Source organism: Mesoplodon mirus (assembly GCF_964341445.2).
Source record: "Mesoplodon mirus genome assembly, chromosome: 5".
Taxonomy (NCBI): Eukaryota; Metazoa; Chordata; class Mammalia; order Artiodactyla; family Ziphiidae; genus Mesoplodon; species Mesoplodon mirus.
In genome coordinates, this window is record NC_138980.1 from 184,943,141 (window position 1) to 184,957,282 (window position 14,142).

Here is a 14,142-nt window from a genome sequence, read left to right on the forward strand (position 1 = left end):
AACCCGAGGACTGGGGGTAGGGTACCACCCACCAGAGATCCTTCCCTGGACCTGGGAGCCCCTGAGGTACCCTTACTCAAAGTCCACTGATGATGGACTTGATTTTGTGTAAGATAAGCTCCATGTCAAGGGCTTCTTTTTTAACTTGATGAATCATCATTTACTCCTTTCCCCCCACAGGAACTGGATGCCAACCTGAGTTCATCCACAGTGGGGTAAGTCTGTGAGCTTTTCTCCCTGACAATGGGCTGTATACTCCTCTTAACGCAGATTCCTGAGGAGAGTGGTTCATCTGTGATGGGGTATTTGAAGGAAGACATAATAGAAAATACAATTATTCAGGCAACTCTCTGACACTGTCACCCACGGCTGTCCCCCAGCCTGGAAAGTCCTGAGTTCTCCCTGTCACCTTCTTTACAACTTACACCTGAGCTAATGGACACATACGAGTCATGCTTGTTTGATTTCTCTCTCTGTGAACATGTAGGACGCCCTTCCGATGGTTTCCAATAGTGTCCTCCTGACGCAGGCCTGAGTCCGGTGGGCGCTGAGTCTGTTCGCCTTCCAGGAACACGGGCCAGCCCACTGCCCACCTCCCTGCCTCAAGGGCAGGAAGTGGCCCTTTACAAAGGCCCCGACCCAGTTTCAAGCACACGTGTTAAAGCGTATGCTCTGTCCCCTGGCAAAACTGTGTGTGGCCACGAGAGCCTTATATCTTAGAATAGCGTGTAACAATGGACACACTCACAACTTGACAGTAAGTAAATTACTCTTTATTCACTTACTCAGCAACAGGGAGAGTGTTAAATAAAAAGCTACTTTTACAAAACATTTCCTATGTTGTAAGCATTTGGAGATTGCACCCTTACCCTCCAAGCTCAATCACTTTCATCTGGTGTCATTTAATACAATTTAAAATAAAAATTAAAAGGAACAAGTCATTTACTTGAATCTCACACACCACACACACACACACACACGCACGCACATGCTCACACACCTCTCCAGCCCTCAGACACTGCACGTGGTCTCCTTCCGTGTCCCCCACATGCCAACCCCCGCCTCCCTGCTGCTTCTGTTTCCCACAGCTCCAGCAGAGTGAAGTGGAAGGGGTTCCTGCTGCCACGGTCCAGGCGCTCAAGTGTGACCCCCCTCAGGACCATGGGCCCAGAGAGCTCCCTGAAACTCCAGGTGAGCCCGGGGGACCGACCTCTGAGCCCCAAGTGCAGAGTGAGGCTCTGTGTAGAAGTCAGGCTCCCCAGACTGAGGTTAGGATGACTGGTTTGCCTGTGACCCAGGAGTGCTGCTCAGGGCAGCCCAGCTGAGTGCAGAGCAGCAGAGAAAGGGGGGGCCAAGGCTGTTCTTGGCCGCGGGATGGTGTGTGTGTGTGTGATAGAAGCAGACGGACCCCAAAACAGAGGCACCACCAGCGGCCCTTGTGGGAGTCCTGATGTCCACAAGCAGCTTTGAAAGACTGTCTAGTACCTTTTCATTTTAGCCTGAAGAATTTGGAGGGGCTGTGTAAACTGTGTTAAGTCTATTGGTGATAGATTCCCTCGGCATTTATTTACCTGAAGATGTCTTGATTTCTCCATCATTCTTAAAAGATACTTTTGTTGTGTATAGAATTCTTGGTTGGCAGGGGTTTTTTTTTTCCTTCGTGACATTATGTCACCCCAATGACTCCTGGCCTCCATGGAATCTGATGAGAAATCACTGTTTATCACAATGAGGATCCCTTGTTTGTGATCAGTTGCTTCTCTCTTGCTGCTTTCAAAATTCTCTCTTTAGGTTCTGAGAATTTGGCTGTAATATCTCAGTGTGGATTGTTTTAGTTTACCTTGCTTGAAGTTTGTTAAGCTTCTTGGATTTGTAGATGCATGTTTTTCATCTTTGGGAAGCTTTCAGTCATTATTTCTTCAGGTATTTTTCTGTTCTCTTCCCCTCTCCCCTCCTCCTGGGACTCCCAAATGTGTATGTTGATACCTTCGATGGTGTCCCACAGGTCCATCAGCCTCTGTCCACTTTCCTTCATTCTTTTTTCTTTACGGTCTTCAGACTGGATAATTTCAGTTTCATCAAGTTTTCTGATCCTTTTTCCTGCCTGCTCAAATATGCTGATCTCCTCCAGTGAATTTTTTATTTCGGTTTTCGTGTTTTTCAGCTCCAGAATTCGTTTAGTGTCTTTTTCTAATTTCTACCTCTTTACTTATCTGATATTCTTATCTGTCCGTACACCATTTTCCTGATGTCCTTTACTTCTTTGTCCATGATGTCCTCTGCCGCACTGAGCATTTTTGAGACAGCCGATTCAATATCCTTGACTATTAATTTGAAAGTCTGGGCTTCCTGTTTCTTTGTATATTTTATAATTTTTTGTTGAGAACTGGATATTCCGAGTATTATAATGTGGTAACTCTGGAAGTCAGATTCGCTCCTCAGGGATTATAGATTTTTGCCTGTTGAAGGTTGGAACTATGTGCTTGTGACTTTTCCAAACTATTTTTGCCAAGTGTGTATTTCTCGTCACTGCAATTTCTCTTCCGTTATCTCTGTGGTCAGCTAGTGACCTGACAAAGACTTTCTTAAATGTCTGGCTGCAAAAAGAGGGGAAAGGTTCTGTCCCTTTAAATCTTCCAGAAGGTGGCACTGACGGAAGCGCTTGCTGCCAAGGGGGCCAAAACCAAGGCAGGCACCTGTGCCTGCCCCTCAGGGCAAGGCCAGACCAAGCAAAACACACAACCCCAAACTTGTGGAGTGCATCAGCCAGCTGCTCTGGGAATGAAGGTTCTTCTGCCCAAAGCCGCAGCAGGACTAAAGAACAGAGGGTGGCGGCCTCTCCCTCCCCCCCAAGATGTTACAGTATCTGATCAGTCTCCAAGTGTGAGATGGGTGACTGACAGCTCCTTACAGCATGAGGGTTACCTCAGTGGAGGACAAACGTCTAAAGCTTGCGACTGCACCCCTTTTCCCTAGCAAACCATTGCTGCACTTTTGATACACAACCTTCTTCAACACAGTCATCAGCCACATCCTTCCCCACAAATCTCCATTCCCCAGTCCTCCACTGTTTCACCTACCTGCTTTGTCTGGTTTTTATTTTCATTCCAAAGTAATATTTTGTTTCCCCTTAGTTCCAGTAATTTTTAGATGGTTTGGCAACACCTCACCTCGCCTTTGCTTCCTGGGCATCACTTCCTCTGTGTATTGTTTCTCACACTGCCCTGTCTCTACCAAGATTACTGCTCCAGTGCTTTCATCTGGGGGCAGACACCCCATTGTTGCCTGTGGACTCAGGAAGGTTTGTAGCAGCGATCGTTTGCCTGGCTGCTCGGCCTGCAGTGGTCCCAGCAAGTTATCCATTGGGGGTACCCCCCCACAACCACAGCAGCACCCTGCCCCCCTCACGGTGGATTCCATGAGGGTCTCTCCCACCTTCCACAGCACACTCCTCTGACCATGTCCTTCTGTGCCCATTTGCTTCCTCCTCTTTGGGAGCTGTCTTTTCTGGCCCAGCAAGGGTTTCCCTTCTTGCTTTCCCCTGAGGTTATATCTTTACCCCTTTGTGTATCTATTTATCTATTGACTATAATTTTAAAGTATTGGATCAGGGAAGGGAGACTATAGCGTATTTTAGACATGCTGTTTTGATTTAGAAGTCTCCTAGTGACATGTTTACTTGTAAGTCTTTCCAAAGTTTCAAAGAACAATTTTGCATAGTCGCAGTCTCTGGTTCCTGCCACATTCAGCACTGGAAGTTGAAATGATCACCATCCCTGACCCTTTGGCAAATCTGGCAAGAGCTGTGGTCACCCTTCCTGTTGGCTAGCTGGCAGACATGGGACAATAAAGTCTTCAGTCTGCTGGGCCAGGTTAGCACCAGGGCAAGGAAAAAAATGCCTGTATTCAGATGTGGGTGTAAAACACTAGGGGCTCCCTGGTAGCCAGACCCCAGCACCACAGAGCAGCGAGTTATATGGAGAAGTTGCCAGGTTTGCGATGACTTGTGTGTGCCCCAGGCACCCCCCATTTCTCGTGCTGGGAACCCACACAGGTCTCCTTGGCTTCCATGAGCCCCTCACACGCATTAGGCAAAGCACACTTGTCTTTATCCTGATGTACATGCTGGAGAAAAAGCCAACATTCTCCACCAGAAGCAGTGGTGGTTCTAGCCACACACAGAGATGAATGCTCTGAGGCTCTAGAGGTGACCGACTGCCCACATCTCAGAGCTCATCCAGGGGAGAGGCAGGCTTGTCTGTCTCTAAAACATCCTCTTGTCACTACATTTTGTCCCCTTTGGCAGTTTAACAAATACTGCATCATGGATTCCATATTACTTCTCTTTCTGTAGAATGCAAAGGATCAACAAGAAATAAAGCTGCAAATGGAAGGAGACATGGCTGAAAACCAAGGCTCAGCTTCAGGTTAGCTATTTGGCAATTTGGGTCATGTTGAGATCTACCCAAGTGTGATTTTCTACAGAGTTAAATATTTTCTAAGGAAAAAAAAAAAAGGAGAGAGAAATCAGCATGGAAACTCAGGGCTGGGACAGTTGTCTCTGTGATGTGTCCGCAGACAGCTCCTGACATCCCATGTGTTTGCCTTCCCCACTCTGTGCCAAAAAGCAGTCCAAGAGGTGGAGCTGGACCCTGGCCGAAGCACCAGCAGCGAACGTCTGCCCCTGCCTGAGGGCTGGCTCTGGGCGTCCTTCTGTGGCCACCAATCCGAGCTGTGGACCCCAACCAGTGATGGTGGCCAAGCTCATGGTGGCCACAGGGGGCAAGGTCCCACCAGAGAGTCTGGATGGCGACTGGAACAGAAGGTCCAGTGTGCTCCATGGACACTCCAACTTGGCTCCACCACATCCCACCTGCCGGGGTCTCGAGTGATTTCACGCAGTGTCTTCATTGTTTGTGAGTCTTCATCCTTCCAGAGTTTAAAAAAATATTCACCACTCAGCCTTTCACCAACTAACGTTCATGACGATATCGTCTCATGAGTGTGCATCCCGGTAGAGCCCACAGGGCACCTCCTTGAGCTGTTAACTCTTCAGCACGCTCGATGTAGGACTCGGAGACTCTGACTCCTGGAAGGGAGATGGAGGCTGGAAGGGTTAACTGATGTTACGTTATTCCACGTAAGCTGGATTTGAAGGCTCACAAACACAAACATGGCATCAATGAAGCAGGGAGGGGAGAAGAGAGAGGCTGTTCCATGAGCCCGAGTGTGCAGGTTGATTCTGAGGACAGAGGGTGCTCCCGACAAGTGAGCACCATAGGTGTGTGAGGGTGCGCCCACGTGTGGAGGTCCTCCTAAAGGTGATGATGAACCAGCCAGGCGCTGAGGGGTTCTCAGGCTGGGACTGAGGCAGGGAGACCCCTAGAGAGAAGCCCAGGGCACCTGCCAACCCTGGTGACCTTGATCTTCACCGACGTACAGGAGGTAGAAACAGAAGGCCAAGTTCAGAGCCAACTTAACTTTATGGGTTAAGTTGTCCCATAAAACTGGAACCCCAAAATGTGGAGGTGAGCCAGAGGACCCCAATTCTCTAGCCCCAAAGGACATAGGAATAATCAGCCTCAAACCTTGGGGATGTGAGGAAAAGAGAAAACTCATTGCTGACTATTCGGAACACCAGGCTGTCCCTAACTTTGTGAAAGGGGGCTGATCCCCTGAGCCCTCAAGCTGAGAAGTGACATAGAGGGTTAGGGTCATCCTGGGTGCCAGGCGGAGACCCTCTGAGACTCGCCCTTCATTGCTTGCTGCTCCTTCATCAACGACATCACAAAGAGAACTGCACAGAAGGTGAGCAGCTCTCAGTAAAATGACCGACTTCACATGGGGACAGAGCACTGGCGTGAGAATCCACAGAAACTGTAGCAGAAACAGACACAGAGGCCTCGGGACTCATCAGACGAAAACACCAAATAACTATGAGGATTTATTTTGTTTAGAGAACTAAAAGGCAAAGTTCAAAATATCTGAAGAGAACAGAAAACTATTCCTTAATTACCAAACACATTTGAGGAAGGATGAACTAAAACTTACAGAAATGCAAAAGGGCAGGACAAGAGGTGCATAGAGCTGAGCCTGGTCTTTGCTGCAACGGCCGCTCTGTGCCGGGTGGGGCGCCGTGTGCCGTGTGCGGGGCCGTGTGCCTGGGCTCGGAGCCCCCCACCCCTGCACACACCCCTCCGAGGTGCTCACGGGAATGTCTCCTTTTTCTGCAGGAGCCCAGGGACCTGCGCCGACTGAGAGCCCCTTCCAGGGCTCCTTCTCCGCCAGTGTGCTGCCTGTGAAGTCGGTCCCGGAAACGCGCACTCTCCTGTTCCCTCTGCGTGGCCACAGGAAAGACACGTCGTCCCAGAGGCACTGTGACGTCCTCCCCAGCAGCCAGAAGCCCTGGAGCTTGGAGGCCACGGTCTTCTACCTCCCCGGGAGCTGCCAGGAGGAGCCTCATGAGTGGGCAATGGTCAAGAGCCTGCCCGTCATCGAGGAAGAAGAGTATGGGATGAAGGTGACCCCTGTCATCAGTGTGCAGAAGGATTGCAGCCCCAAGGAGGCCACTGAGCCCGGCATCCCCACCAAGGTCACCGTGATCATAGTGAATGAGGTCCCAGAGCCCGAGGACCGGGCTGCCCAGCCTCAATAGAGCAAGCGTGTCCCCCAGGGCCCCAGGACGCCCCTTCCTCCAGAGCTGCTCACACAGCCTGGCCTCATTTCCAATTCTAGGAGGAGACCTGGGTGGGCCCTGCCGTCCACGGCCAGACCCCGCGGTCCACCTTCAGACCCCACACCCTCTGTGAGAGTCAGGAGGGAAGAGGGAGCATGAGCCCCTCTGCTTCTGGCTACGTGGGAAGAGTTTTATGATCTCTGCATTTCACTCACTCTAGAAGCCATATTTTAAAGACTTTCATATTTTTCTAAACACGTCTAAGTGTTATTCCAGAAAGAAAGAGGATTCAAGATGGAGTGGGTGCCATGTTTTTACTCTGTTGACTATTAATGTTTTTAACTGTATGAATTTAAGTAGCTTTTAAGAAAATTCTTCAGAATTCCTTAGTAAGTTTTATAAGAAAAAATAAAAATTAATTTTAATGGCAATAACCTTGAAATCAGTCTTGGTAAATTTTAAGTCCCCGGGTTTCAAGTGGCTGCTTCTGTGAAGGCCTGGCCGCCGCTCCCTGGCCTGCCCACCACACTAGTGCTGGGCTCTGAAGTCCAGTGTGAACCAGGCCTGGTTTGGGCCTCCAGAACTGGCTCCCAAGCCCATTCCCGGGGGCAGCCACCCCAGCCTTGTCCCGGTCACTCCCCTGAATCGGGCCCCCTGCAGGCGGTGACCATCCAGGGCACAGCCTGCCTCACCCGCACGGCCGTGGTCATCCCCACCAGCACGGTCCGAGGCCCTGGGCAGGCTACTGAGCTCCCATTTCCTCCACTGAGCCGCACGCTGATGACGTCCCCTCCTAGAGGGTCAGCCTCCAGGCCGCCTGTGTGGCCCCTCATCGGGAGAGCACACGCATGTGTCGTGCGTGACGCAAGGAGCCCCTTGGCCTCACCTGCTCATGACCATGTTCTTCAGTCACAGAGTCCGTTTCCAGCGCCCTCCTCCTGATGGAACGTGTTCTCCCTTGGGGACCACCTAGAAGACCCCCACACGCCCTTGGGCCTCTCCAGGGTGGGGGTGCCCTCCTACAGCCCACCTCCCCCACCGCACACACTTCTCATTCCCATCAACACAGTCGGGGGGCCCTGCCTCCAAGCCGAAGACAGCTGCGCCCTCTCACCTGCGGGAAACCTGGAGCGGCCCCTCCCTGTCCCTGTTTTCCTGCCACCTCCAGCCCTCTCTGCCCTCCCCACAGGGTTTGGGTGTCCCTCTGGGCTGCCAGCAGCACTCTGGCTCCTGCCCCCAGGCCCCCAAGTCTGCAGAGACCTGGTCCCCACAGGACCTGCTAGTGGAACTTCTGTCACCCCAGTTACTTGAAATCGGATTATGGCACCAGGTGGCAGCTCCCCTGGCCCCATGGCATGGGGACCTCCAAGTCCACGTGGGCTCTTGGGACTGAGGGAACCCAGCCGCTCATCTGACCTCAACCTTAAGAAAAGAGGAGCCTCTGGCTTCCAGAGGGGAGGTGGTCTCTGCCTCCCACCCAAGCTCACAAAGAAGATCCAGAAGATCCCCCAAATAGAGAACAGGTTCAGAAGCTGGGTGGCTAGAACGTACTGACAAAAAGCATGCAGGGACTACATGATAGGCATTAGGGCTATGGCCCTCTGAGTCATGAATGTGGACTGAGGACCTAGGACACGAGATATGAAGAAAGGGCTCCCAGGCTGTATGGTGACGTTTTTACTGCAGAACAATAAGCACTTGCTTAAAAACGCATTTTTATTGCGTCCTGCATTGAAGAAAGTGAGGAGACTCTCAAGAAACTAGAGAAAGTGAGCTGGGAGACAAGTAGTGAGCACACAGAAGGGGGGGCTTCTTTGAAACTAGGCCTTGAACCAAGAGCAGGGCTGGGTGCAAGATTCCAGGACTAAATCAGGGACTCCAGCAGAAATAAACTGAAATAAGGCGGCCGAAGTTGAGACCCTAGATTTCTTAGATTTCTAGATTTCAGGGTTTAAGATCAATCAAAATAAGCTCACAATGAAAGATCAGAGAAAACACACCATTGTGAGTGGAAGTCAACAGAAACAGTAGAAGTGGATTTAGGCCCCAGAAACTTGAGATTTGGAATTAGAAAGATGGAATATTCAATAGGGTGCATGAAATATTTAAATATACGAAAATCACAGAAATAAGCAAAAAGAAGATTTTCTTCATGATCAGGAAGATATGTAAAAGATGCAAATAGACTTTTTTTTTTTTTTTTTTTTTTTTTTTGCGGTTCGCGGGCCTCTCACTGTTGTGGCCTCTCCCGTTGCAGAGCACAGGCCCCGGACGCACAGGCTCAGCAGCCATGGCTCTCGGGCCCAGCCACTCCACGGCATGTGGGATCCGCCCAGACTGGGGCACGAACCCGCTTCCCCTGCATCGGCAGGCAGACTCTCAACCACTGTGCCACCAGGGAAGCCCTGCAAATAGACTTTTTAGAAATAAATATACTTGTTAAAATAAACGTAACAGGTAAACGAAACATCAGATTAAACATAGTTGAAGAAAGAGTTATTAAACAGGAAAATCATCTGAAGAAATTACTCAGAATGCAGACACAGCAGAGAGGATGAGAGATGGACAGAAAGAAGGGAAGGTTGGCAGAGACAGAGGAAAGATGGGGTCTCAGATGCTAGAGGACAGGAAGACAAGAACGCAGGGAGGGAAGTGTTATAAGGGCTCCCCTGAACTAACAAAGGACATGAAAGTACAGGTACAGGAGGCATAACGTATAACAAGCTGCATAAATAAAAAAGTAACCCACACCTAGACACCTTGGAGAGAAAGGCAGGGCACCAGACCATCTGACCTTGAAAACAACCAGAAAGAGAACGGATCACCTACAGAGAACAGCAGACTTCTGGACAGTAACAACGAAAGGAGGGAAGTGATGTCCACCAAGTGTGACAGAAATGGGTGTCAACCCAGCGGCGTGTACCCAACAGTGCACACTTAGGACAAAGAGCCGAAACACATTCTTAGATAAATAAAAGCTGAGTTCACCACCATCAAAGGAAAACGTGTAACGCAAACATTGGCAGAAGCCACGGGAAAAATGGAGACGTGCTTCCAACACACCCCTCTCGGCTGTGTCAGGCCACCACATTGGAAAGGAAGTAAAAATACAGATGGGACAACACGACGAACAAGCCCGATTTAGGGGGCATCATCAGGACCCTGGACTCGTTTTCTGGAACATGTGGGTTCTGCTCAGGCACACAGGGATTATTTCCCAAAACAAAGCCCGAGCAACCCTCTGGTCACGGGGCGGGTGGGTGAGGGACCTCACCTCTGTCCCCACCTCCGCCCTGTGGGGTGCCGTCTCCTGCTGCCTTACGGGCTCCCCGTGACCACGGAGTTGAGCAGTGGGACTGATGTACACGCTGAGCCTCCCCTGGGTCTTCATGTTTGGGCTTCATCGAGCTTTTTGCACCTCTGGGTTTAGTTTACATCACATTTGGAAACATTTTGGCATTCATTTTTTTTCTAACATCTTTTCTGCACTCCAACCCCAATATTTTCTCCCCTTCTTCAAGAGCTTCAACTAAACATACATTAGGCTGCTTCAAGCTGTCCCACAGGTCACTGATGATTTTTTTTTTTTTTTGGTGGTGCCACACAGCATGTGGGATCTTAACTCCCCAACCAGGGATCAAACCCGTGCCCCCTGCAATGGAAGCACAGAGTCCTAACTAGCAGACCGCCAGGGAAGTCCCTGTGATGATTTTTTTTAATTCTCTTTCATCTCTGTTTCATCTTGGAGAGTCGGCATTGCTACACTTCTCCATGGTCTAACCTGCCAGTAACCCCTTGTGTACTTTATCCCATGCATCGTAGTTTTTACCTCCGTGAATTTAACCGGTAGTGTTGGTATAGTCTTAGAACACGTGGAATACGTTATAATACTGTTTTATTGCCCTGTGTCGGTTCTAGGTCCATTTCAATGGATTCATCTATCTTCTCACTATGGGTCTTATTTTTTTTTTTGCTTCTTTGCACACCTCATAGTTCCCATTGAATGCCAGTGACTGTTAAGGGTACCTTTTGGGTGCTAGATATTTCTGTATTCTTATACAGTAAATTTTCTTGAAGTTTGGTCTGAGATGCAGTTTGGTCCCTCTGCCTTGCTGCTAAGATTTGTAGGCAAGACCAGGGCAGAGCTCGGACTGCGGTCTCCCATCCCCTCTCCAGAGCAATCCCTTTCTTTCCAGGCACCCCAACGCCCAAGAATTGTGAAGTCTTCTTGTTGGCTGGTACACGCGTCACTCATGACCTTGTGTGTGTCAGGCTCTGCCCCCTCTGACATTTGCAGTGGTCCACTCCCAGCCTTGCGGGTGTCCTCACCTAGGTGAGGGGATCAGCACTCGGCTGCACACTCTAGGGGGCTGTGCAGCTCTCTCTGTGCTACTCTGTCCACTTTGGACCTCCCAGTCTCTCCGCTTTGTCCCCTCACCTGGGGAGGCTGCCGGCTCCGCCCGGGTCCTCTCCCTGCACCTGGACGCTATCTAGGATGCCAGCTGGGGCTCCCGTCACTCGGGTCACTGTCCTTTGTCACCTGCTGTCCAGTGCCTTGCACACCATTGCTTCATAGATTTCATCCAGTTTGGGGCTGTTTCACATCTAGTTCCTGTGGTTACTCCATCTTGCCTGGAAGTGGAAGAGTCTGTTCAGTGATAATTTGAGGCATATTGGCTACTGCTGCGCACACACCCATTTTCCTTTGCAAACTCAGGAAATGCAATGACGGGAGCGGAGCCAACTGAACCCACACAGGCTCAGGCAGCTGCTGTTGTCACCGGTGAAGACGTGCCAGGGCCGAGGGGTCGCAGACCCCAACCCCCAGCAGGGACGCGCCCCCGAACAGCAGGAAATGGGGGCGGCGCTTCTCAAGGGCGTGTGTTCACAGAACGCAGGGGGAGGGTAGCTGACCCAGTAGCTACTGCCTTAACAGACTAGGAATCGTGCTGAGATCTCCGTGTGCTGAGAAGGCAGCACAGAAGAAGAGGTTCTCAGTTTAATGAAGTGGGAAAGGCTCGGACTGGGCTGAGGGGCGGACTCTGCTCCCACGGGGCAGCTGACCCCGGCGTGGTTTCCGGGGACACATGGTGCCCCTGTCCCGGGATCCCTTCCAGACGACGAGACACGGTGTCAGGCAGAGCCAGTGACTCCCCTGCAGTGGACGTCTTCTGATGGATTTTCACAGATGCTGGAAGAACAAGCTTATCAAAATGGCTTTGATTTCTGTTAAACTGTTTCGATTTTTATAACCTCTATGACGTGGATGCACATCCACGTCCTCTTGAAGGGACCACAGAAAGCCGCCCTGTTCACACACCCACCTCAAGCCCTGCAGTTTAGAACGCCGTCCGCCGTGACTTCGGGGTGTCCGACTGTCCTACTGTCCTCTGGCCCTCACGCCCGGAGTGCGCAGGCGTTAAACGAACTTGATGGCACATTCAGGAAACCGTGTGCATGCCTGTGCTGGCACCATACGCTCTCAGCCTCATGCAACGTTGGGAAAAAGGAAAAGCCAAGGTAGGCTGCCTCGGGTGGACACAGGGGCACCACCTCGGCCACTATGATCACAGCAACGATGACCAACAGCCCCGGGGAAGAACTCAGAGTCTGTCACTGTGCTCAGAGCCCACGCACCATGTTGCCAGGGTTAGCACCGCAGGTTTGGCATGACCAGAGGTGCAGAAGGATGCGTGGGCAGGAGGGGTCCCCAAAGCCAAGGGGACACACCAGGCCTCCACCCCGAGTTGGTGAGCTGATGCCCCTTGAGACTGTCTTAGAAGCAAAGTTAACAACAGACCCCAGGTCCTGAAAGTCTTATTAGAATAAAAATTAGGGAATCATCTTAAACCATCAGAAATGTATATGGCTTTCTTAAATAAGACTTTATGCCCAGGTTTATGGCTGCAAGGATAAGTCTACGAGCCACAAAAGCAGGTTTCCAAGGTGAGTACCAAGCACGTGCTGGTGGTGGGCGCCAGCCCTGCCCCAAGCCTGCTGTGTGTCCTGGGTCAGCTATTCAGCTTCTCTGAGTCCCAGGGGCACCGCCTGAAAATCGGGACAGCGATCAGCGCTGCGCACGCCTAGGACCCCCAGGAGGATCCCGTGCTGGCCCAGGGCTCGGCCGCCACCATCATGAGATTCTTCACAATCTGGAACGAGGGCCCCAAGGTTTCATTTTGACTGGATCCCGCACCTGACGTCGGCGGCCCCGATCGGACATCCACTCCAGGCGGGATGTGCAGCAGGGCAGGGACAGCGTGGGCCACAGAGCGGGCACCGGGCGTCCACGGTCACCGTGCTGGGCTGTGGTGAGGACATTCCTCCCCAGGAGCCATCTGTCTGTCCATCCCGTGCACCTCACCCCGAGGAGGGGGCCCTGCTGGGCACCGACCAGCAGCGAGCAGACAGAGCGGTCCCCAGCTGGCTAAGGCACCCCACCCTGGGCAGCAGCTCCCCAAGGGGCTCAGAGCTGGCTGGAGGTCGTCCCTCCTTCCTTGGCTGCCCGGGGTTATTTTGGCTCCATTGGGTCTAGGCTTCGATGAAGGGCAACTCTTCCCTGGTTGAGCAGCACCAAGCGGGAGTCGCCAAAGCTCTGTCCCCCTGGCGAGATGGATGGGCCGCCTTGTGCCCACCAGTGTCCCCCTGCCGCCTGGGTGAGAGCCTGCACGTGCCCGCGGTCCACGAGCAGCTTCCCACGTGGGGGAACACCGCGTGGCCGAGGATGGAAGCTGCCTGGGCCTCCGAGCATGTGGTCAGGAATGCATTTCAACCAAGAGGACGGACTTCAGGTTTTAAAATAAGGAACACTCTCATGCCTAGTATGTGGAGTTAGGTATATAGCCTGAGGCTCCAGCCATTTCCCGCCCACAGACGCCCTCTGCCTCCCGTCTGGGTGGCCCTCGGTGGGGGGCGCCCAGGGTCCAGAGCCTGAGGTAGCCAGTGGGAGCTAGGGTGGACAAGGCATGGGAAACAGAACGTGCCAGGAAGCCAGGCCAATGAGCTGAGCACCGTCCTGGGGGGAGCACAGAGGTGGTCTCTGTAGATGTAAGTAGGGGCCTCTACAGGAGGGCACCTCGGATTACCCTCGTGGGCCCTAAATCCACGAGAGTGTCCTTAGGAGACAAAGGGAGGAAACAGACACGGGGGAGGAGGCCACGTGAAGTCACAGCCCGAGGTCAGGGTGATGGGGCCACAAGCCCAGGGATGCCTGGAGGCCCCCAAAGCCGGAGAGGCAGGAAGGGTCCCCAGACCCCTGCAGGGAGCACGGCTGCCGACGCCTTGACTTTGGACTGTGAGGGCTTCTGTTGTTTAAGCCGCCAGCATGCAGTCCTTTGCCCCGTGGCCCTGAAAAACCAGCACAGTGTCTTACAAGTACAGATGATTCCGCTCACGGGCGGCCTCCGTGTGGCCACCGTGCAGACGTGCGTGTGCCAGCTCGAGTTGGGTTTTGATAACTGGGGTGT

General features: G+C 52.0%; 1 protein-coding gene across 1 annotated transcript in view; it reads left to right on the top strand.

The window, feature by feature from the left end:
• Positions 1 to 7,110, top strand: part of LOC309804804 (uncharacterized protein) — a 9,963-nt gene extending 2,853 nt beyond the window's left edge. The window contains exons 2-5 of the mRNA XM_082622407.1: positions 181 to 215; positions 1,089 to 1,191; positions 4,355 to 4,427; positions 6,234 to 7,110. Of these exons, the coding sequence (XP_082478533.1) occupies positions 181 to 215; positions 1,089 to 1,191; positions 4,355 to 4,427; positions 6,234 to 6,655 (633 nt within the window). The 3' untranslated portion in view covers positions 6,656 to 7,110. The remainder of the gene's footprint in view (positions 1 to 180; positions 216 to 1,088; positions 1,192 to 4,354; positions 4,428 to 6,233) is intronic.
• Positions 7,111 to 14,142: the final 7,032 nt, after the last annotated feature.